The 21,332-nt window shown below is 44.5% G+C and overlaps 3 protein-coding genes across 5 annotated transcripts in view; 2 read left to right on the top strand and 1 right to left on the bottom strand.

Moving 5' to 3' along the window:
• The window catches only part of DVL1 (dishevelled segment polarity protein 1), a 63,213-nt gene extending 57,150 nt beyond the window's left edge, over positions 1 to 6,063 (top strand). The window contains exon 15 of the mRNA XM_087879344.1: positions 5,978 to 6,063. Within this exon, the coding sequence (XP_087735470.1) occupies positions 5,978 to 6,063 (86 nt within the window). The remainder of the gene's footprint in view (positions 1 to 5,977) is intronic.
• On the bottom strand, positions 1 to 9,490 carry CPTP (ceramide-1-phosphate transfer protein). Its single transcript, XM_087879349.1, has 3 exons — positions 9,403 to 9,490; positions 6,034 to 6,222; positions 1 to 3,232 (listed from the first exon to the last, which is right to left on the bottom strand). Exons 2-3 carry the CDS (start codon positions 6,153 to 6,155, stop codon positions 2,710 to 2,712), a joined length of 645 nt encoding a protein of 214 aa, XP_087735475.1. The 5' UTR covers positions 6,156 to 6,222; positions 9,403 to 9,490; the 3' UTR covers positions 1 to 2,709.
• The window catches only part of INTS11 (integrator complex subunit 11), a 22,551-nt gene continuing 7,200 nt past the window's right edge, over positions 5,982 to 21,332 (top strand). The window contains exons 1-11 of one of the 3 annotated variants that reach the window (XM_087879348.1): positions 5,982 to 6,229; positions 11,989 to 12,093; positions 12,912 to 13,009; positions 13,756 to 13,829; positions 14,899 to 15,127; positions 16,160 to 16,258; positions 18,032 to 18,066; positions 18,664 to 18,802; positions 19,026 to 19,090; positions 19,437 to 19,626; positions 20,682 to 20,765. In XM_087879348.1, coding sequence (XP_087735474.1) covers positions 12,066 to 12,093; positions 12,912 to 13,009; positions 13,756 to 13,829; positions 14,899 to 15,127; positions 16,160 to 16,258; positions 18,032 to 18,066; positions 18,664 to 18,802; positions 19,026 to 19,090; positions 19,437 to 19,626; positions 20,682 to 20,765 — 1,041 coding nt within the window. In that variant the 5' untranslated portion in view covers positions 5,982 to 6,229; positions 11,989 to 12,065. Of the gene's footprint in view, positions 6,230 to 10,363; positions 10,525 to 11,988; positions 12,094 to 12,911; positions 13,010 to 13,755; positions 13,830 to 14,898; positions 15,128 to 16,159; positions 16,259 to 18,031; positions 18,067 to 18,663; positions 18,803 to 19,025; positions 19,091 to 19,436; positions 19,627 to 20,681; positions 20,766 to 21,332 lie in introns of those variants that run through there. The other 2 variants (XM_087879346.1, XM_087879347.1) reach the window with 2 other exon arrangements.

A 21,332-nucleotide genomic window follows, 5' to 3' on the forward strand; every position in this document is an offset into this window, starting at 1 on the left:
TTTCGAGCTGCAGTAGAGATGTTTATTTCAGGCCGAGCAACGCAAGCGGTAAAGGACAAGAGTCATTGCAGAATACATCCAGGCTCTAGGGGGGCAACCTCCTTCTAGGGCACCCCGAAACAAAGCACTTGTCATTTCAACAGACCGGAGGTAGAAAATATAAAAAATATACCTTAAATTACATCGGTACCAAGAAAGAAATACCACAGGGAATCTTCCCAAAACACTGTGACAAAAATAATAATAATACACACACGGAAACAAACGTCGTTGGATTGTCTTCGTATCAGAGGTAACAGCGACAGCCGCCTTTAATCGGTGCTGAATTTAGTGTTTTGCAATGGTGTGGAAGAGGCAGGATCCTCCTTCCCCCCCACTCCCACTACTTCCCTTTGAAATAAAAATAATAATCAGCAGGCAGAGATTCAGGCTGTAATCGGGAAGGGAAGAAGGGCTGCTCGGAGTCGGCTGAAACCAATCGCTCTAGTTGTGAGGAGTGAGTCTTAAGCTCACTTTCATAACCGAATGAAGCAACAGCATGAAGTAAGAGCAGGACGGTTGCAAATGAAGGAATACCGGCTTTTAAATACTGCCCTGGCTTTAAAAGGAATACGTGTGCGGGTTCCTTCAAGGCAGGAGTTGTAGCTTAGCAAGTTGATGCCCCAGCCTCCTCCTCCTTGATGTGCTAGCTGCCTAAAGTTGCAAGGATCGACATTTAAAGTATGGAGATGGGTTACCAGATCTATAAGGAAATGAAAAATTTTCAAGGCCTGTTTTGTTTTCTTTTTTGGCCCATAACACAGAAAAGTCTTGGTCTTTTTTCGTCTCTTGGCATAGCCGGCTGCGCTGCTTGAACGGCACGATTTTTTAAAATTATTTTTTGGGGTGCGTGTTCGGAACAAAGCATGCCCAATAATTCAGCTGTCAAGGAAAGAAGTGAATCCCTGGAAGATTGTCTTGATTGTCTCGTACGGTTGAGGCCTCTTTCAGAACCAAGACAGTGCCCTTGCGTAAGAGGCTGCGAAAGTGTAGCCCTAAAATACTCTTTTAAGTGCACTGCCAAGTTAGAGGGAAAAAGGTTAAGAGATGTGTGAAGAAGCGTTAGGAGACGACAAGAAAAGAACGAGGAGGAGGAGGAGGATGAAAGCAGAAAAGGCGCTGCCGATGTACATTGTCGGTGTGCCAATCAATGGATTGTCTTAATTGCTATTCTTATTATTTTTTTTCTTCCCGCTCCAAAGATGGCGTGCTTTTGCTCAGCGATGATGCAACTGCTAAGGAACCAGCGCATGGATAATCCCAGGATCCTTTTTCCAACCTTATCCTTGACAAAGAGTCGTAAGAGCTCTTAGCTTAAGCTTCCAGCCTTAAAGAGAGATTGTTCACGGGGCTTTCGGGCACCGCCTTCTCCTCCTCCTCCTCCTCCTGTAGATTTGGCAAGAGGATCAGCAATGAGAGTTCTTTCTCAAGCACGCTTCTGTTCTTTAAAACTGCTTTCAGGAGTGGCCTTTCAGGCGTTGAACTCCTAGCATCCTTTCCGTCACTGGGGATGCGCAGATAAGGCTCAGAATTAGGGTTCCTTTGGCCCAGTCCTGCCCTAAGTGGTCTCAGGTGATCCAAAGCATCCATATTTCCCCAGCTCTCTAACTGTTAGCTAAATACAAACCCTTGTCAAAGGCACTGCATTTCTTTGGGCCTGCTTTGCACAATCGCATGCTTTGATTGTGGATGGGAGGGGTGGGCTCAACCGAACCCAGGCGAGGCGAGTGGTTCAGCTCACGTGTCTCCTTCACACCTAAGTAATATTCTCCCGCTCTGTTTCCACCTGCGCTTAAAACCCTTTCCCAGGTTAATTGGATGGGGATAATAAAGCTTGCACTTTCATGGGACTCCATGCCCCGGCGTTGGTTGGTTGGTTGATTGATTGATTGATTGACAAGAGCAGAAAGGAAAACCTTGCCACGGTTCCAAGTTGTTTCTCATCCTGGAAAGGAGTTGGCTGTAATGGTTGGGCTGCGGGAGGAAGCCAGGAAAGAAAAGAAAGGAAGGAAAAGGAAGGAAGGAAGGAAGGAAGGAAGGAAGGAAGGAAGGAAGGAAGGAAGAAAGAAAGAAAGAAAGAAAGAAAGAAAGAAAGAAAGAAAGAAAGAAAGAAAGAAAGAAAGAAAGAAAGAAAGAAAGAAAAGTAAAAATAAAATAATCATATTTGCCATGTGTTCCTGCTGCTTCTTTGCAGGAAGATGCAATCAAAGATGACATCTTTGCAGATGTCATCAACTGGCTTTACACCCACGTGGAAGATTTCAAAGACCGCCGAGAAGCCCGGAAGTACAGCAGAGAAAGAAAGAAAAGAGAAAGAAAGGAAGAAAAAGAGAAAGAAAGAGAGAAAGAAAGAAAGGATGAAAAAGAAAAAGAAAAAGAAAGAAAAAGAAAGATAGATCAGGGACTGGATGCATTTCTGGATCAAAGCTTTTGGAAGGAGGAAAGGGGGCAAGAAGAGAGCTTTCTGATTGGGGGAACGGCATAAAGGCTTTTTTATCTTCAGTGCCAGAAACCCAAACCAGAGAAATGGCTTGAAGACCTCGGAGCTTTCCAAGAAGAAACCTGATTGATAAGAGCAGGAGATGATTTTCGAGGAGATCTGGGGGGGCGGGGGGGGGAGCTTCAGCAGCAGGAAGAGCTGCCGCTCTGGGATCAGCACCGGTTCCCCCCTCAGGGGAGGTCGAGGAGTTTGTGCTCTGCATAGAGGTTTTCCGTGATCTCGTAGACGTTGCTGATGTAGGGCAGAGCCTCCCCCAGCATCTCAATGGCCTCTTCGGTGGTGCCCACTCTCATGTTTTCCAGGAAGGCGTCTCGGGTGGGCAAGGCGTAGAAGGCCATGGTGGCTGCCTTGCGGACGATCCAAGGGTGATAGTTGGCCAGGGAAGCGTTGTAGGAATCTGTGCACAACGCTGACGTCTTGGAAGTCGGGCTGCTAGTCCTCAGGCCCTCCAAAAACAGGTGCAGCCAGCGCAGGGCCCGGTGGAGGCGAAGGATAGTTCGGCAGCCTGAGGCAGGGTAGCTGCCAGGCTCCCTCAGATCCACCAGCCCGTTGGCCAGCTCATACTTCACCATGGCTTGGAGGGTGAGGTAGTCCTCCTGCTGCTCGCTGCTGCGGAAGTTCTCCATGATCTGGATTTTGGTCACTGCGTCTTTGGAGATGAAGGAGAAGATTGGCCCCATTGTGTTCAGAAACCTCCACGGAGAAAGAGAAACAAAAACCAAAGACGTTGTCATGATAAAGTAACGGGAACGGATGCCCCCTTCCAGATTTTGTCAACCCCTACTGGACATAGTAGGTGGTTAAGTGGTTAAGTGCAGTATTGCAGCAAACTCTGCCCACCCGCCTGCAGTTCGATCCTGACAGAGCTCAAAAGTTGACTCAAGGCTCCGATCTTTCCGAGGTGGGTAAAATGAGGAGCCAGATACAGAATAAATAGATGCAGATACAGAATAACGGAATTGGAAGTCCTCTAGTCCCAATGCTCAAGCAGGAGATCCTTAGACCATTTCCAGATTGTTGGGGGGGGGGGAGTGCTATATGCAAATAATGCCTGCGTTGTAAACTGCCCAGAGCGTGCTGAAAAGTGCTATGGGGTTGGGGGGGTTACTATTGCTATTGTCTGGGCTAGTGGGAATTGGGGGGTCCAAGAAATTTGGGCAGCCACAGGACCAGGGTCTCCGAGCCCACCAAACGTTTCCTCTGTCTGCATGGGGAGGAGACATTGAACGCAATAAAATCTCCACAAACTAATTAGGGTTGGAAAGGTTGTTGGGTTTTTTTGGGTGTAATTTACGTCCTTTATATAATCGCATCAATTGTCCAGGCAGTTTTGGAAACGGGGATGGGGTCTAAAATTTCTCAGAGAAGCTCAAGGTTTGACTGCACAGGACATGACGGCTAGAATGATCTGTCACTAAGTTTAATTTAGTTAGTTTACATGTTTAGTTAGTTTAAATGCCATCTTCAGTGTACCTTGTAACTATAAAACACAAACACACATCCTTCACATTCTATACCCGTGATGGCGAACCTATGGCATGTGTGCCACAGGTGGCACACGTAGCCTTATCAGTGGGCACGCCAGCTCAGCTCTGGAATGCATGTGTGCACCGGCCAGCTGATTTTCAGGCCTTCTGGGTCCACCAGAAATAGGGAAACAGGCTGTTTCCTGCCTCCGGAGGGCCTGGGGTGTGTGTGTGGGGAAGGCTGTTTTTGCCCTCCCCAGATGCATAGAAAGGATCTGGAGCCAGGTGAGAAAGAAAAATGGGCCATTGCATGCCAGGAGCGGGGTACATAGAATTATGGGTGTGGCCACGCGTGCGTGCGAACCTCCCCCGTCCCCCCCCCTTCCTGGCATGCGATGGCAAAAAGGTTAGCCATCACTGTTCTATACAATTGAATTGAAACCCCCTGATATTGCATTAATATTGCACTATTGAATTCAATATAGTTACTGCCCTGGAATAGAAGCTGTTTTTCAGCCTATTTGTCCTTGTTTTTATGATCCAGATGATAATAGTTAAAAAAAAAAAGATGAGATGGATCTTTAAAAACGTTTTGAACTTTCTTAAGGCAGCGGGAGCTATCAAGCTCTTCCAAAGAGGGGAGAGGGCAACCCATGATCCTCTGGGCAATGACGTTGATCCTCTGGAGCGCCGTCCTATCTGCCACTGTGCAATTGGCAAACCAGACACCGGTGCAGTAAGTTAAAATGCTCTCTGTGAAGACCACCAGCAGTTTTTCATTCAGTTGTTGTTTCCTGAGAAGTCTCAGGTAGTAAAATCTCTGCTGGGCCCTTTTGACCAGGGCTGCAATGTGAGCGCCCCAGGTCAGGTCCTCTTTTTATGGTAACAACCCAGAAACTTAAAACTGGCCCCTTGCTCCACTCGGTCTCCATCGATAAGCAAGGGCTGGATGTCTGATCTGTTTCTTCTATAGTCCACTATAAGCTCCCTTGGTCTTATTGGTGTCAAGGACCAAATTATTGTCTCCACACCACGAAAGCAACCAATCTACCTCATCCTGATAGGCAAACTCATTTCCACCCCCCGCCCCCCCGAGATGAGTCCCACCACTTTCCCATCCCCTTTTAAAACGGAAGATTACAGAATCCAAAGCTGAGGTTCGAACCCATTTTTAATTGGGTCAGCAGTGGTTTTTGTTCACCTGGTTTTTGTTTCCTTCTGGCTAATTCAACTACGGGTTTCCTCGAATGGCATTTTTTCCCCTCCCAGGCTGTATTTAACCTATAATACAGAAAACAGCTTCATTCTCTGCCAAAAAATCCAACACAGTTCTAGGTTGCATCAAGAGAGGGATAGAATCAAGATCACGTGAAGGGTTGATACCACTTTATAAGGCCTTGGTAAGGCCACGCGTGGAATCCTGCATCCAATTTTGGTCGCCATGATGTAAAAAACATGTGGAGACTCTGGAAAGAGTGCAGAGAAGAGCAACAAAGAGGATTAGGGGACTGGAGGCTAAAACATACGAAGAACAATTGCTGGAACTGGGTATGTCTAGTTTAATGAAAAGAAGGATTAGAGGAGACATGATAGCAGTCTTCCAATATTTGAGGAGCTGTCACAAAGAAGAGGGAGTCAAGCTATTCCCCAAAGCACCAAAAAGCAGGACAAGAAGCAATGGGTGGAAACTAATCAATGAGAGAAGCAACCTAGAACTAAGGAGAGATTTCCTGACAGTTGGAACAATTAACCCGTGGAACAACTTGCCACCAGAAGTTGTAAATGCTCCAACCCTGGAAGTTTTTAAGAAGAGGTTGGCTAACCATTTGTCTGAAGTGGTGTAGGGTTTCCTGCCTAGGCAAGGGGTTGGACTAGAAGACCTCCAAGGTCCCTTCCAACTCTGTTATTCTATTCTCTTTGCCGGTTTCTCTAAATGTATTCTAATCCCACATTTTTGGTTTTTCTAACCCAGCTTCAGATTCTGAGCCCAGGACTTGTCAAAGCACAGGGGACGATGAAACTTCTTACCTGACTAATCCTTTCCAGCCCGCTAAGTAGGGGTCCATGAGGATTTCTTCCTTGCCGTTCAGACAGCTCTGGAACATGACCAGTACCGCTTTCAAGCCGTGAACGTCCTCGCCGTCAGCCATGGTGGTGAAGCTCGGAAAAACGGGGGCGAGAACTCCAGGCAGATGGAAACAGAGCCTCAGGGGGAACCTCCAAGGTAAGAAAGAGCTTTCTGTTATTACTTGAAAAAGAGTCGGAAACAGACGCCCGGCACTCGGTGGGAAGGAAACGAAATCCTGAACAGTCACCGAGAAAGGCGTGGTGAAGGGAAGGGCGATCCAGAGCTTTTTATGTCAGGCTTTTCAAAACAGCCGGCTTAAAAGGATGTGTTTGTTTTTTGAGTGGGGGGTGGGAGGCAGGCAGGGGTGAAATGACCCATCGGTGTGTTTAGCAGGTTGAACTGGTCTAGCTTGCTTCCCCCCCTCTCCCCCCCGTTATAACAACTTCAAACTCGAAAGAAATTGCTTGAAACAAAAGTCCTGCTTCAATATAAAGTAGTCCTCGACTTCACGGCCACAGAACGAAGCCCAGAATTTCCGCTGCTAACGAAAACGCAGTTGTTAAGTGAGATGAGCTCGGGTTATTCATTTCTTCCCACGATTGTTAAGTGAATTTGGCTTCCCCCGACCGACTTTGCTCGTCCAAAGGTCCCCCAAAACTCATACGTCATAAATACATGCTGAGAGTCCAAATTTGGATTCCCGTGAACGCGGGGAATGCCGCAACGGCCATTAAGTGTGAAAACGTTAAGTCGCTTTTTTTCAGTGCCGTCGTAACTCTGAACGGAGGGTTGGAAGTCAAGGACTACGAATCAGTACTTTTTTCTGAGACTGAGTCTCATTCAGTTGCAAATATGATCAGTTGGTTTGAAAGTCTTGGTTAGCTTGGAAGGCAGACAGCCAGATCCTAGCGATCGGGTTAAATTTTAATCCCCCCTCCCCGCCCCAGTTAGCCCCAATTAAAACCAGTGAAGCTTTGCTGGGTTTGTGGGGGGGTGCGTGTCCCCCAAGGCAACAACCACTTTGCCCAGGGCAGAGTCCAAGTGTGCCAAGGCATTTGAAAATCCAAAGCCAAGATGGTTTTCAACAAGGGAAGGTCCTGATGTGATCCTGGGGCCGTCCCAGCCGATCCACCAAAGTTAAAAGCTGGGATCGGGGATTTTCCAACTCGCCTCTCCCGATTAATGTTTAAAAAGGAAACCAGAAATACTAGAAATGCCGAATTCCACCCGAGATCCCCTTCTGCTCCGAACAATCAGCGGGTAATAATAATAATAATAATAATAATAATAATAATAATAATAATAATAATAATAATAATAATAATAATAATAATAACCAGCCTCAAAGGCTGTGAATCTCACTAAAGATTGAACCAATAATAGTAGTAGTAGTAGTAATAGTAGTAATAATAATAATAGTAGTAGTAGTAATAATAGTAGTAGTAATAATAGTAGTAGTAGTATTTATTTATTTTATTTATTTTATTTAATTTGTATACCGCCCTTCTCCAACAGGACTCAGGGCGGTGAACAGCCACGGTAAAACATAACATATAAAATTTAAAAGCAGTTTAAAAGACATTAAATAATTTTGGCCATCAATTTAATTTTTATTTTATTTTATTTTATTTTATATTGGATTTCTATACCGCCCTTCTCCCTAAGGACTCAGGGCGGTGTACAGCCAGATTAAAAAACATGCAGAACAAATATTAAAAACAATTAAAAGATATATAAATTTGGCCCAATTAAAACTCATTTACCAATTAAAAACGTTTAAAACATTTAAAAACAGTTAAAAATTTCATCTTAAGCCAGCCCGGCTTGTTTAAATAAATGGGTTTTAAGGGCGCGACGGAAGGCACTGAGGTCTTGGATTCTCCTTATCTCTGGGGGGAGCTGATTCCAGAGGGTAGGTGCCCCCACAGAGAAGGCCCTCCCCCTGGGGGTCACCAGCCTGCATTGTTTGGCTGATGGCACCCCGAGGAGGCCCTCTCTGTGGGAGCGCACGGGTCGATGGGAGGTCGTCGGTAGCAGCAGGCGGTCTCGGAGATAGCTAGGCCCTATGCCATGGAGCGCTTTAAAGGTGATAACCAACACCTTGAAGCGCACCCGGAAGACCACTGGGAGCCAGTGCAGCTCGCGCAGGAGCGGTGTTACATGGGAGCGCCAGGCTGCTCCCGTCACTACCCGCGCTGCTGCGTTCTGGACCAGCTGGAGCCTCCGGGTGCTCCTCAAGGGGAGCCCCATGTAGAGAGCGTTGCAATAGTCAAGGCGAGAGGTGACGAGGGCGTGAGTGACTGTGCACAGGGAATCCCGATCAAGAAAGGGCCGCAACTGGCGGATCAGGCGAACCTGACAAAAGGTCCCCCTGGTTACAGCCGTCAGATGTTCCTCCAAGGACAGCTGCATATCCAGAAGGATTCCCAGATTGCGAGCCCTCTCTGTGGGGGCCAACGACTCGCCCCCAATAGTCAGTGATGGAGTCAACTGACTATATCGGGATGCCGGGAGCCACAGCCACTCAGTCTTGGAAGGGTTGAGCCTGAGCCTGTTCCTCCCCATCCAGATCCGCACAGCCTCCAGGCACTGGGACATCACTTCAAGGGCATCGTTGGGGTGGCCTGGGGTGGAGATGTACAGCTGGGTGTCATCAGCGTACTGGTGGTATCTCACCCCAAAGCCACGGATGATCTCACCCAGCGGCTTCACATAAATGTTGAACAGAAGGGGCGAGAGGACCGATCCCTGCGGCACTCCTACTAATTAATAGTAGTAGTAATAATAGTAGTAGTAGTAATAATATTAGTAATAATAATAATAATAATAATAATAATAATAATAGTAATAGTAGTAGTAGTAATAGTAATAATAATAAAATAATAATTAATAATATAATAATAATAATAATCCAGGTTAATAAGCCTCTTATTTTGGGTTTAACAGTGACGAGAGTTGGAAGGGACCTTGGAGGTCATCTAGCCCAACCCCGAGACCTGTACTAGGGACCACCGTACTCCCGAGTGTTCATACTTAAGAACTTGGCTCCCTGGCTGGTTTCGAATTCAGAACTTTGCCTAGGATTGAGGGATGGGACAGAATGATATCACAATTAACCATCATTTAATCACTGTTTATTATTAAACCCTGGTGGGCAACATCCATGGGAGCAGAAGCCCCCCCCCCCACACACTCTCTAGGTCCCTGCCCCCCCCAACTCCCAAGGTTTAGCCCCGCCCAGCCTTGCAAGGGGAGGGGCTTCTTCTTCCTCCCAGGGGGCTTCCCTCCCCCTCCCTCCCCTCCCCTCCCCTCCCGGCGCTTTCACTCACCTTAGCAACCCCTCTCGTCCTTCCCCGCTTCGGCCGGCCCCCTTCTTCAGGCCCGCCAATAAGGACCCTCCTCGGGCCCGCGCGACCCGCCTCCTCCTCCTTCCCGCTAAGCCAATAGGCTCCCCGCTGGCCGGTTTGTTTTTTTTTTGCCCAATGAGGGCTTCAGAAACGGCTTGGGGGGGGGAAGACCGCGCGCTTCCGGGAAGGCGGGTCTGCAATACGCATGCGCAACTCTTCAGCGGGTGGAAGTGGTGGGAGACGGTGTTTCCTCTCGTCTCTTTGGTAGAAATAATTAAAAAAAATAGATGTAGAATTCTTGATTGGCCAAGCGTGATTGGGCACGCAAGGAATTTGTCTTAGGCTCTCAGGTGTACAAGAAAATAAAAATCAAAAATGTGTAAAATAAACTAGATCAATAAAAAATAGAAGTGTGAAATAAGCTAAATGAATACAAAATAAAATAAAAGTGGAAAATAAACGAAATCAATACAAAATAATAGTGGAAAATAAACTAAATCAAAAAATAAAATAATAATGGAAAATAAACTAAATTAAATAAACTAAATGAAAATGGAAAATAAGTGGAAAATAAACTAAATCAATACAAAATAAAATAAAAGTGGAAAATAAACTAAATAAATGAATAAAAAATAAAATGAAAGTGTAAAATAAACTAAAAAATCAATAAAAAATAAAATGAAAGTGTAAAATAAATTAACTCAATCAATAAAAAATAAAATAAAAGGGTCGAATAGATTCGCCTCCTCTTGGATTATTATTCATTCGCCTGACTTCACTTTTATGTAATGAATTAACTCCCAAAGGAGCCCAAATGAAACCATCTCTTTCCTGCAGAGGCGACTTTTTCTGCCTTTTTTATTTTATTTTTTAATGTTTGTACCCGGAAGAAGAAAAAAAAAAAAAAGGCTCTGTGGGGGCAATCTACCCTTTTCGTTTATCTATTATACCAAGGAGGTCCTATTGCGCACGCGCGCTCCACTCCAGGTGGGGGGGGTGTTTTGAGTGCGATGGTCCCCGGAGTCAGGCGAGCAGCGGGTAAAAAAAAGGGGGGTTGCTTGTCGCAGGCGGAACAAAGCAAAAAAAACCCCCCACATTTTCCAGGTTGGACTACAATTCCCAGCATCCCCGGCCTGCTTGGGGAGGTGTCGAACCCCCCCCCCACCCCTTTAGGCCCTGTGTCCGCCTGGGGACCCTGGGAGGGCGATGGGAACTGCAGTCCAAACTTTGGTCCTGGCCTCTCTGGCCTTTGCAAGTAACTTATTTACTAAAGCAGAGGTGGATAAAAAGCGAGGCTTTTTTTAAAAAAAAAATAAAAAAAAAAGAAATAGGACGTTTTAAAATTTAAATCGGATTTTTAAAATTATTTTTATCAGATTTATTTTAATAAAAATGCTTCTGGAGTAAAAAAAAAAAAAATCTACCTAAAGATAGTTTTTCTATTTAAGATACGTTAATAATTTAATGTATAGAGACGGAAAACGACTAGCACGCACGTGCAGGGGGAACCTTTTTAACCTTAATAATTTAGTTTATTCAGCATGAAATGGAGCTTAGTTATGTAGCGTGAGGCTCTATATTTTATATTGGTATTGTTTACTGATTGCTTATTTGTACTCTATGGCTGTCATTAAGTGTTGTACCTTATGATTCTTAACGAATGTATCTTTTCTTTTTATGTGCACTGAGAGCAGATGCACCAAAGACAAATTCCTTGTGTGTCCAATCACACTTGGCCAATATAGAATTCTTTCTTTCTTTCTTTCTTTCTTCCTTCCTTCCTTCCTTCCTTCCTTCCTTCCTTCCTTCCTTCCTTCCTTCCTTTCTTTCTTTCTTTCTTTCTTTCCTTCCTTCCTTCCTTCCTTCCTTCCTTCCTTCCTTCCTTCCTTCCTTCCTTATCTATCTATCTATCTATCTATCTATCTATATCTATCTATAGCTTCTCTCTCTTCTATCTTCTCTCTCTCATCTATCTATCCATCCATCCATCCATCTATATATCTATATCTATCTATCTATTTATCTATATCTTCTCTCTTCTATCTTCTCTCTCTCACCTATCTATCTATCCATCCATCCATCTATATATCTCTATCTATCTATCTATCTATCTATCTATCTATCTATCTATCTCTATCTTCTATCTATCTTCTCTCTCTCTCACCTATCTATCTATTTATCTATCTCTATCTTCTATCTCTCTTCTATCTTCTCTCTCTCTCACCTATCTATCCATCCATCCATCTATATATATATCTATTTATCTATCTATCTCTATCTTCTATCCTATCTTCTCTCTTTCATCTATCTATCTATCTATCTATCTATCTATCTATCTATCTATCTATCGCAATATTGGGACTGTTGGTGAATCAGCAGCAGGTCAGAGGAGGAGCCCCTGCGGGACAGAGATGACAGTTGCTCTTTAAAAATTATGATTTAAACCGAGTTGGTTTAAATCAAGCCTTTTAACTAGTGATTTAAATCGTGATTTAAAGAAATAAAGAATAAAGATTTCATTTTCCCCCTTGCTTGCGTGGCTCAGCACCGTCTTTCTTGTCTCTCTAGGAAACTTTGGTCAAGCTCGCCGGTAATGCCGAGACGGTGATTGCTGCAGAGCCTTGGGAAGCCTTCATCCTTCCGGGATGCCTGAAATAAAAGTCACTCCCCTGGGTAATTTTCCTTTTGGGGGGGTCAGAAAAAAATTGGGAATCTGGGGTAACTGAACCAGCACACTCTGCCCTAAGCGAGTCTCCTTCAAAAGTGGGGAAATCCAACATCGCAAATCTCTACACCTAGCGCCTGAGTTAAGCGCTGTGGAAAGGCTGGTTAGAGAAAGATCAGTGGATTAAATAACACAGTGGCTTGTTTGAATCCCTGGCTCTGGATTGACCCAAATATATATTTCTATGCTGTATTTGGAGGTACTGAAACAGGAGTTCCCTGTATGGATTTTTTGTAGGCCGTACAGTTTGAATTATTTATTTTTTTTAAAAAAAGTGAAGTGAAAAGACTCATCCAGTGATCATCTTATCGGTTTTTCTGCTCGCATCTGGAATTCCTGGTTTGCCTACAGCAGTGATGGTGAACCTTTTTGGCACCAAATGCGCATGTGCACTCTCGTTGGGGCCATGCTCTGAAAAAGCCAAACTTCTGGGTTCTGGCACACATGCGCACCCAACAATCAGCTGGTTGGCATACATGCGCGCACCAGTTTTCAGCACTGCTGCATGCGCAAAGGGAGCTGATTGTTGCGCGCGCATGCGTGCCAGAAACCCGGAAGCCAAACAGGCAAAGCCATGCATGCTAAGCGACACGGCTTCGCGTGCCACCTTGGGCCCTTTGGTGCCATAGGTTTGCCATCACGGGCCTAGGGTAACCAGCCTTAAAGGCAAATGTGACAGATGCCAATGAGAATATCAATAAAAGCCTGCATTTTTTTAATTAAATCAATTCACTTGTCTGTTCTCTCTCTCTCTTGCTTTTTTCAGGAGCTGGACAAGATGTGGGACGCAGCTGCATCCTTGTGTCCATTGCAGGGAAGAACGTCATGCTGGATTGCGGGATGCACATGGGATTCAACGATGACGTACGTTTTCCTCCTTAAATTTGTGAGATGGACAAATTTCCCCCCAAAACTACTTTTTTTTTTTGCAGCCAAGTTTTTTATTTATATATAAATATTTTGAAGGCAGTGTATTGTCCAGGCATTTTGTTTTACAAAAAAAAAAAAGAAAAGAAAATAACAGATATACTGTTAGTGATAATAATAATACATAATAATTATAACAATATTTATAATTATATTAACTTATTTATGATCATATTAACTGTACCAGCATGCTTATAATTATAGACAACATTCATATTTTACATCCATCTAACAATCTTCCTTCATCTAACTTCTACCTCTTATCTCTAACCATTGATAAAACCTATCCTGCGTTGAATTGTACTCTGTGTCTCCTTTATCTTTTATTTTCAATGTCAATCTATCCATCTCTGCACACTCCCTAACCCCCACTAACTAGGGTTAGCCCCACTAACCCTAACCCCAAACTACTTTCTGAATGGTGGTTTCCCTGTCAAAATAATTGTAGCTTCTTCCAAGTCCTGTTGGGTTTTGGGCGCTTAAGGCTAGGCAGCCTCCCTGATGCCAACGGAAAAAGTCGTGCTGTGTTTCATCTTCGAAACGGGGCTGTGAACGGTCATCCTCCTGCATCTTTGGCTCAAAATGGTCCAGGCATCCTGAGATCTGTGGCTAGCTGGGATGGAAAGCAGAGAGCTAGAGGGAGGAAAAAGTCCAGACGTGCTGTCCTCCTTTGTGTCTTCTAGAGGCGGTTTCCTGATTTTTCTTACATCACTCAGAACGGAAGGCTGACTGACTTCCTGGACTGTGTCATCATTAGGTGAGCGCACCTGTCTTGTGTTAAAACACAGGTGATAAAACCTTTACTACCTATGAACTGAGTTGACCTGTGCTGCCTGAGATGCCTCCTGTAGAACAAGTTTGACTGCACTGTTGTGTTCTTTGTGGTTTTATTTCTATTTCCCAGTCTCATGTTTGCAGATGTCAGTGAGATCCTGGTGTTTCAAATAATAATAACAACTTAAAAACCTCTGGAATTCTTGTAAACTTCATACAGGTTTTCCTGCTTGTACCTCTCCAGTTCTGCTCCTTTGTTGTGTTTTTTGGAGATTTTTATTTATAGTTATTTTCTGGGGCTGGAAATTTTGCCAGAAGATAGTTGTTCAAAGTGGCTTATTTCTTTGATTGACATTTGGGGGACAGTTTTTTTAAACAAGCACCTCAGATTAATTTCATTTGCTGTATCAGTCTGTAAATAGGTTCTTTTATTCTTACGGTGCTCAGAAATTGAATCAACAATTAGCGAAACGGTCTCTGCTGTAATTCTATTACCGCATTTTTCAGAGTATAAGACGTACTCCCCCCCCCCACCAAAAGAGGGTGAAAATTTGTCTTATACACTGAATATAGCCCCGCCCACCTGCTGGCCCCCATCCTTTGGCCTCTGCCTCCCAGCAATGTGCCTCTTTGCAGCAAACAGCCCATTTCAGTTTCAGCTTCAGCACAGCCTGATTAGCACAAGCAGCTGATTGTCGGTTGGATCGGCCTCCCGAGGATCAGCTGTTTCAGGCTGCAGGGATTGCCATAGCCTATTGCGTCTTTGCGCCCCCCCTTGTTTGCTGCAAGGAGGCAAATTGCTGGGAGGCAGAGGCAGGTTTTTTTTTTCTTATTTTCTTCCCCCAAAAAGATAGGTGCGTTTATAGTCCGGAGTGTCTTATACTCCGAAAAATACGGTAGTTTAAATGTTATTATCGTGTCTTATAGATCAGTTCTGAAACTGGTTTCTAGAATTATGATCCAAACCCAAAGTGGAGTTGAACTGAAACGGAAACTCCCCGATTGAGTCCTTTGTAAAGCCCATCTTGGATTCCTTGTGTGTCCTTTCCCAGCCACTTCCACCTGGATCACTGTGGGGCCCTCCCCTACTTCAGCGAGATGGTCGGCTACGATGGACCGATTTACATGACCCACCCGACAAAAGCCATTTGCCCCATTCTCCTGGAAGATTTCCGGAAAATCACCGTGGATAAGAAAGGAGAGACAAACTTCTTCACCTCCCAGATGATCAAGGACTGCATGAAGAAAGTGGTGGCTGTCCACCTTCACCAGACCGTACAGGTAAGGGGAGTGGGATCTTTGGACCGCGTAGCTCGGATTTCCAGAACATTCCTCAATGGTGGAAGGATTTCTGCCCAAATTGGGAAAGTATCTACACAGCCCACCCATCCTGCATGTTGAACAAAGATATTGTCAGGTTTCGAGGTCGTCTCAAATAAATTGCATTTCAAACAAAGTCTTTGATGAAAAACTCCCATTTATTAAGCACGACATTCTAAATCCGACTTCATCGTAGCCAACACTGACTTCCAGACCCCAAACCTTCCCTTTCCTGTTCCCCACTCCTCTGCACTCATTGGCCATCTTCCAAGTCACTCTACCCCTAATCTACTGCTCCAGCTCAAAGGAATTTTCCCCCTCCCATCCCATCTCTAGGGGATATTATCTCCAGGGAAAATAAGTAGGTGAAAAGTCAAACGTCTCTTTCCAGACGCCTCTGCTTCTCCTTCTTATGTCAGCACTAGAGTAAATGCAGCTTGAAGTGCTGACAGACATATTTATATCTGTAATTATTCTGGGATCTGGGATCATCCAAGTTTGGATCCACTCGATCTTAGATCTGGTGAGACCAAGGAATGGGGTACTTGGTCAAGAAATTCTTGGGGAGGGGAGTCAAATTCTTGACTACAAGCGAGCTAAAAGAAAGAGCATTTGTTGTATCAATGCATATTGCAAATCCTCATGTTTCTAGTCCTGGAGGAACAGGAAATGACACACTCTGGATCACAGCATGGCACAAATGACACACTACCTAAGGTGCACAATTCGGACACGTTTGTGATGTCGTGGTTTACACCGGACACTTATTCACACAGTAGTGGCAAATTGGCTAAATTTGCTATTGAAAAAAACAACAAACCAGTTGGGATGACTCTTATTATCTGGTTTAGTAACTGGCGAGGTCTGGTCAGGTTCTGACGGGAGATGTTCAAGTTGAGAAACTTTGAAAAATTGTTACGCAGCCTTCACAAAACGCTGGTTTGTCGCCACCGATTTTTCAATCTCTTTACGGTCACGTATCTTGCTTTTTAGGTGGACAGCGAGTTGGAGATTAAGGCCTATTATGCTGGCCACGTCCTTGGGGCCGCGATGTTCCAGATTAAAGTCGGTTGTGAATCCGTGGTTTATACTGTAAGTGACTTGGATGAAATCGTCACATCTCTCCGTGATCCCTTTCAGCCCAAACGTTTGTTTTCCACGAGGTCCTTCTTGTAAGATGGAACTCGCTGCTTATCTGGGCACAGTACCATCATGGGTTGAAAGATTTGCAGATATGCAATGAGTTAATTCGGGTGTCAGCAACCTGTGGCTCTTTGGGCCCTCTGCTGTGGCTCCCTGTTGGGTAATCCCACCATTGGCTGGCCCCGCCTCTCGTCCTCCCTTCCCGGTCACTCCGCCTGGCCTGAGAAGGTAAGGGCGACAGCGGGAGATGGACAAGCGGCCAAGGCAGAGGGGGAGAGAAGAGGGGGAGGGAGGGAGAGGGAGGGAGGTCAAAAGATTTTTGTGGTTCCTGGTATTTTTTAACAACCAGTTCTCTGCCCTAATGACCGGCTGGGTAGCTGGGGATGGTGGTCATGTGACTGGTGGAAGTGAGGCCACGCCCACCCAGATTTTGTGGCTCCCGGTGTTTTCTTATCTGTGGGAAACGAGTCCAAATGGCTCTTTGAGTGTTTAAGGTTGCAGACCCCTGGTTTAATTGTTTAAACCCTGCGTATTTTAGGAGCTGACTAAAGAACTGCCCCTCCCATTAGAAACGTGGCTAGAAACGAAGACATGACAAAGGACTCCACAGGCTGATCTCTAGAGGCTTTTATATTCTTATAACCTCATGTCTGTTCTGTGATGACTGCTCAGACATTGAGGAACTAACAATTAAAATTATATCTTCAGTGTGATATTTACCACTGGCCAAAGACAGCAGAGGTTACCCTTTGAAGCCCTCTTTTTATTATTATTGTTTCAGTTATCCTTTCATCTTCTGCTATAAGTGCTCAAGGCAGCTAACCTGATTTAAAAGCAACCAAATGCAAAGGCTGTAAAGTCTGCCCCTGGTGGGCATGCTTGGTCATTACAAAGTGCAGATGAGAGTAAATACTGCCCTCTTGCAGCTGTGGCAAGGTACTGCTACTGCAGAAGAAAAAGTGAAGGTTTGATACGCCGAAGGATTATAAATTTGAACCTTTGGGGAGGCCCATTTAATTTTAGGCACCTAGCAAACACTTCCTTTTGTTTCCTGATTTCCTGCAGTGTTCCATTTGTCTATATATACTCTTTGGAAGATCGGTTAAAGCACACCTCTTTAGTCAGATTTTTAAACGTTAATCTGGTTTTTTTTTCTTTGTTTGTTATAATAAGTGCTCAAGGCAGCTAACCTGATTTAAAAGCAACCAAATGCAAAGGCTGTAAAGTCTGCCCCTGGTGGACATGCTTGGTCATTACAAAGTGCAGATGAGAGTAAATACTGCCCTCTTGCAGCTGTGGCAAGGTACTGCTACTGCAGAAGAAAAAGTGAAGGTTTGATACGCCGAAGGATTATAAATTTGAACCTTTGGGGAGGCCCATTTAATTTTAGGCACCTAGCAAACACTTTCTTTTGTTTCCTGATTTCCTGCAGTGTTGCATTTGTCTATATATACTCTTTGGAAGATCGGTTAAAGCACACCTCTTTAGTCAGATTTTTAAACGTTAATCTGTTTTTTTTTTCTTTGTTTGTTATAATAAGTGCTCAAGGCAGCTAACCTGATTTAAAAGCAATCAAATGCAAAGGGCTATAATTCGTTTTAAGTTGTTGATTTTTATCTTTGGTACTTTGGCTGTTTCTAGAGTGTAAACTTTGACATGAAAAGAAGAGAACGTAAATGGGATAAATAAAAATTTTTTTTTTTATTTTCTTCTCTTTATTAGGGGGACTATAACATGACACCAGACAGGCATTTGGGGTAAGTACTTTGGATTCAGTGGGAGGAATTGATTTGGAGAGTTGATTTAACGCCACTTATTTTGAAGGGGTGTAATAAAAGAAAGCTTCTGAGTCCATACTTCAATTTCTTTTAGAATGTTGCATTCGATAACACTCCAAGTTGGCAGAGTTTAGGCAGCGTAACTAGTATTATGAGATAAATCCAGGAGCAAAACCCACAGCACACAGAGCCTTTACATACTTAACAGTGGTTTTATCTGCAGCCAAATATTTACAGACTTATACGTGGTTAAATACATTATCATACAGCTACACACAGAGAGCAATTGAGATACATGATGAGAGAGAACATGAGAAGGCATGAGGAGAAGAAAATGCCCTCTAATGGCTTCCCTTATATAGGCAGCTTCTTACCCGGCTTCTTAAAGCAGTAGTATCACTGCTGCCTCATTCCCCTTGCGTCAGCTTCCAGTTGCCTCCGCTTACAACCTCTCATCAGTTTACAGCTATTAACACTTTATACCCTGACATTTTTTTTAAGGGGAAAAAAAAAATGGAATCCAGCGTAGAAGTGGCCTATTTTGGTGTTGAAAGCTTCCGTGCTTTGCTTTTTCAGGGCTGCCTGGATTGACAAATGCCGCCCCGACCTGCTGATTTCTGAGTCCACATATGCCACCACCATCAGGGACTCCAAACGCTGCAGGGAAAGGGATTTTTTGAAGAAGGTCCACGAGACCATTGAGCGTGGGGGGAAGGTAAGTGACGCCGGAGACTTTGAACTGGATTTTGTTCCAAAGAGGGAACCGTCTCCAATGGGAAAAGTTCCTCTCTCTTTCCTTCCTTCCTCTTCCTTCCTTCCTTTTTTTCTCTCTTTCTCTTTTTTTCTCTTTCTTTCTTTCTTTTTCTTTCTTTCTCTCTCTCTCTCTCTCTCTCTTCCTTCCTCCCTCCCTACTACTTTTTTGCTTTCTTTCCCTACAGGTCCTGATCCCAGTCTTTGCTCTGGGCCGGGCTCAAGAACTCTGCATTTTGCTGGAGACCTTCTGGTAAGCAGCAATCCTTAGTCCTTTGTCTTAAAATCATTATTCTCTCCCTGCTGAAAGAAAGCCCATGCTGCTTGTAGGAATCTTCACTCCCAAAGCATTGTGATTAGCTTGTTAGCAAGGGTGTCCAACCTTGGCAACTTTTAAGGCTTGCGGACTTCAACTCCCAGAATTCCCCAGCCAGCCACCCTTTAAATCCTCCCCTCCTTTATTCCATTAAGAGCTGAGTTAAGGGACGAACCTGCTTTGCCTGCAACTTCACCAGTAGCGCAGAACATGGGACGGGAGCCGGGCCATATGGAAAGAGCAAAAGTCACACGCTTTGTCCCCCTTTTTTTCCCCACCCAAGGGAGCGCATGAATTTGAAGGCGCCCATCTACTTCTCAACGGGGCTGACGGAGAAGGCAAACCACTACTACAAGCTCTTCATCACGTGGACGAATCAGAAGATCCGGAAAACTTTCGTCCAGAGGAACATGTTCGAGTTCAAGCACATCAAACCTTTTGAGAGGACCTATGTTGACAACCCTGGGCCCATGGTATGAACGCAGGAGTGGGGTGGGTAAGGGTGTTGGTAGCGTTGAAAACCACGGCATGCTTGTGTAAAGGAGATAGGCCGGAATGGGAGAATTTGCCACGACTAACTCGCCACAGCCAACTCACCACCGCCAGCTGGCCACAGGAAAACTCACCATGGGGCAACTCGCTGCAGAACAATTGAACAATTCGACTTCATTGTTTAAAATACCATATTTTTCGGAGCATAAGACGCACCGGAGTATAAGATGCACCTTAGTTTTTGGGGAGGAAAATAAGAAAAAAGCTGATTGGCAAGTGGATCCACCTCCTGGAATACCCCCAATCAGCTGTTCTTCAGAGGTGAATTTTAGCAACAGGTTCCTTGGTTGTCAGCTCTGTGCCTTGCTTTTTTTTTTGCATTTTTTTCTGCCCTTGAAACATCTGAAACTCTGTTTCAGCAAAAACTTCTTTTCCTGCCTCTGAAAGCCTCCGAAACAGAGCTTCAGAAAAAAGCCTCTGAAGCTCTGAGGCTTTTTTTTTCTGAAGCTTCGTTTCTGAGGCTTTTTTCAGCCTCTGAAACCTCCGTTTGAAAAGCTGGGCGGGGCTACATTCGGAGTATAAGACGCACCCAGATTTTCACCCTCTTTTTTGGGGGGGAAAAAGGTGCATCTTATACTCCGAAAAATACGGTAATGTTTAAAAATGCTTTCATTTTTGTCATTCGAGATTCGTTTTGTCCCTCCTTTGGCATCCTTTAATTATTAGATTCCACCATTGGGTAAAATGAGGACCCAGATTGTTGGGGCGCAATATGCTGACACTGTAAACCGCTTAGAGAGGGCTGTAGAAGCACTGTATTGCTATTTCTTTCGATATTAAATGTAATTCTTGTCCCGCAATGAATTGGCTGTGGGAAGTTGTCCCGTAGCAAGTTGGCTGCAGCGAGTTGTTCTAGACTCAGATTGCCAAGCAAGGGGGACCATTCTGCAACCACCAATTTAATCTTGGTGGATGAATTGATGGATGAATTGGTGGATGAATTGATCTAAACTCTTTTCCTTCATACTCCAACTAGGTTGTGTTTGCTACACCAGGGATGTTGCATGCGGGCCAGTCGCTCCATATCTTCAAGAAATGGGCTGGCAACGAGAAAAACATGGTAGGAGGAAGACGGCAAATCCACCATTAAGAAATGAATTGCCCAGAGAGGTTGAGGTTGTCTGCTAAGATTTGCTTGCATTTTTTCAGGCCTTTGCATCAGAAAGGCTAAAAGTATTAATTGAACTCCCTGGGTGCTTGGGATGTTTAAAAACAGGCTGTCTATCAGATCAGTCCTTAAAACCCCTGAGCCCAGCAATCTCGTTCTGAAAAGAACAGTTCACTCAACCTTAGCTAGTTGGCAGTAGATTACTACTGAATGGGGTGGGTGGGTTCATTCTTCCAATCTAATAATTGTTCTGACCTAGCCTTCCCCAGCAGCACGAAGCTGAATCCTCGTCCTAAATAAACCCCTTTTATTTAATTTACAGTGAATTCCTCTCCAGCAAAGTCTTTCCCACAGTCTTTCAAGATAGTTCATAATTACCGACCTTTATCAGGCTTGGAGAGTGGCCAGGCCGATATCTTTCAGACGCTGCAATACTTGGCAAGAATGCAGGAATGAACTAATTGTCTCCTGCAAATTCCACTCTCCTTTCGCTCCTTTTTTATCACCTCTGGGAGGGGC

The sequence above is a fragment of the Pantherophis guttatus genome, chromosome 15, assembly GCF_059756535.1.
Source record: "Pantherophis guttatus breed Tessera chromosome 15, ASM5975653v1, whole genome shotgun sequence".
NCBI classification, from domain to species: domain Eukaryota; kingdom Metazoa; phylum Chordata; class Lepidosauria; order Squamata; family Colubridae; genus Pantherophis; species Pantherophis guttatus.

Bases quoted from the DNA above. Each gene is read 5' to 3' on its own strand.
- CPTP (XM_087879349.1), bottom strand. From the start codon at position 6,155: ATGGCTGACGGCGAGGACGTTCACGGCTTGAAAGCGGTACTGGTCATG. The intron at 3,233-6,033 runs GTAAGAAGTTTC...TTCTCCGTGGAG, and splicing joins GGCTGGAAAGGATTAGTCAG to GTTTCTGAACACAATGGGGC.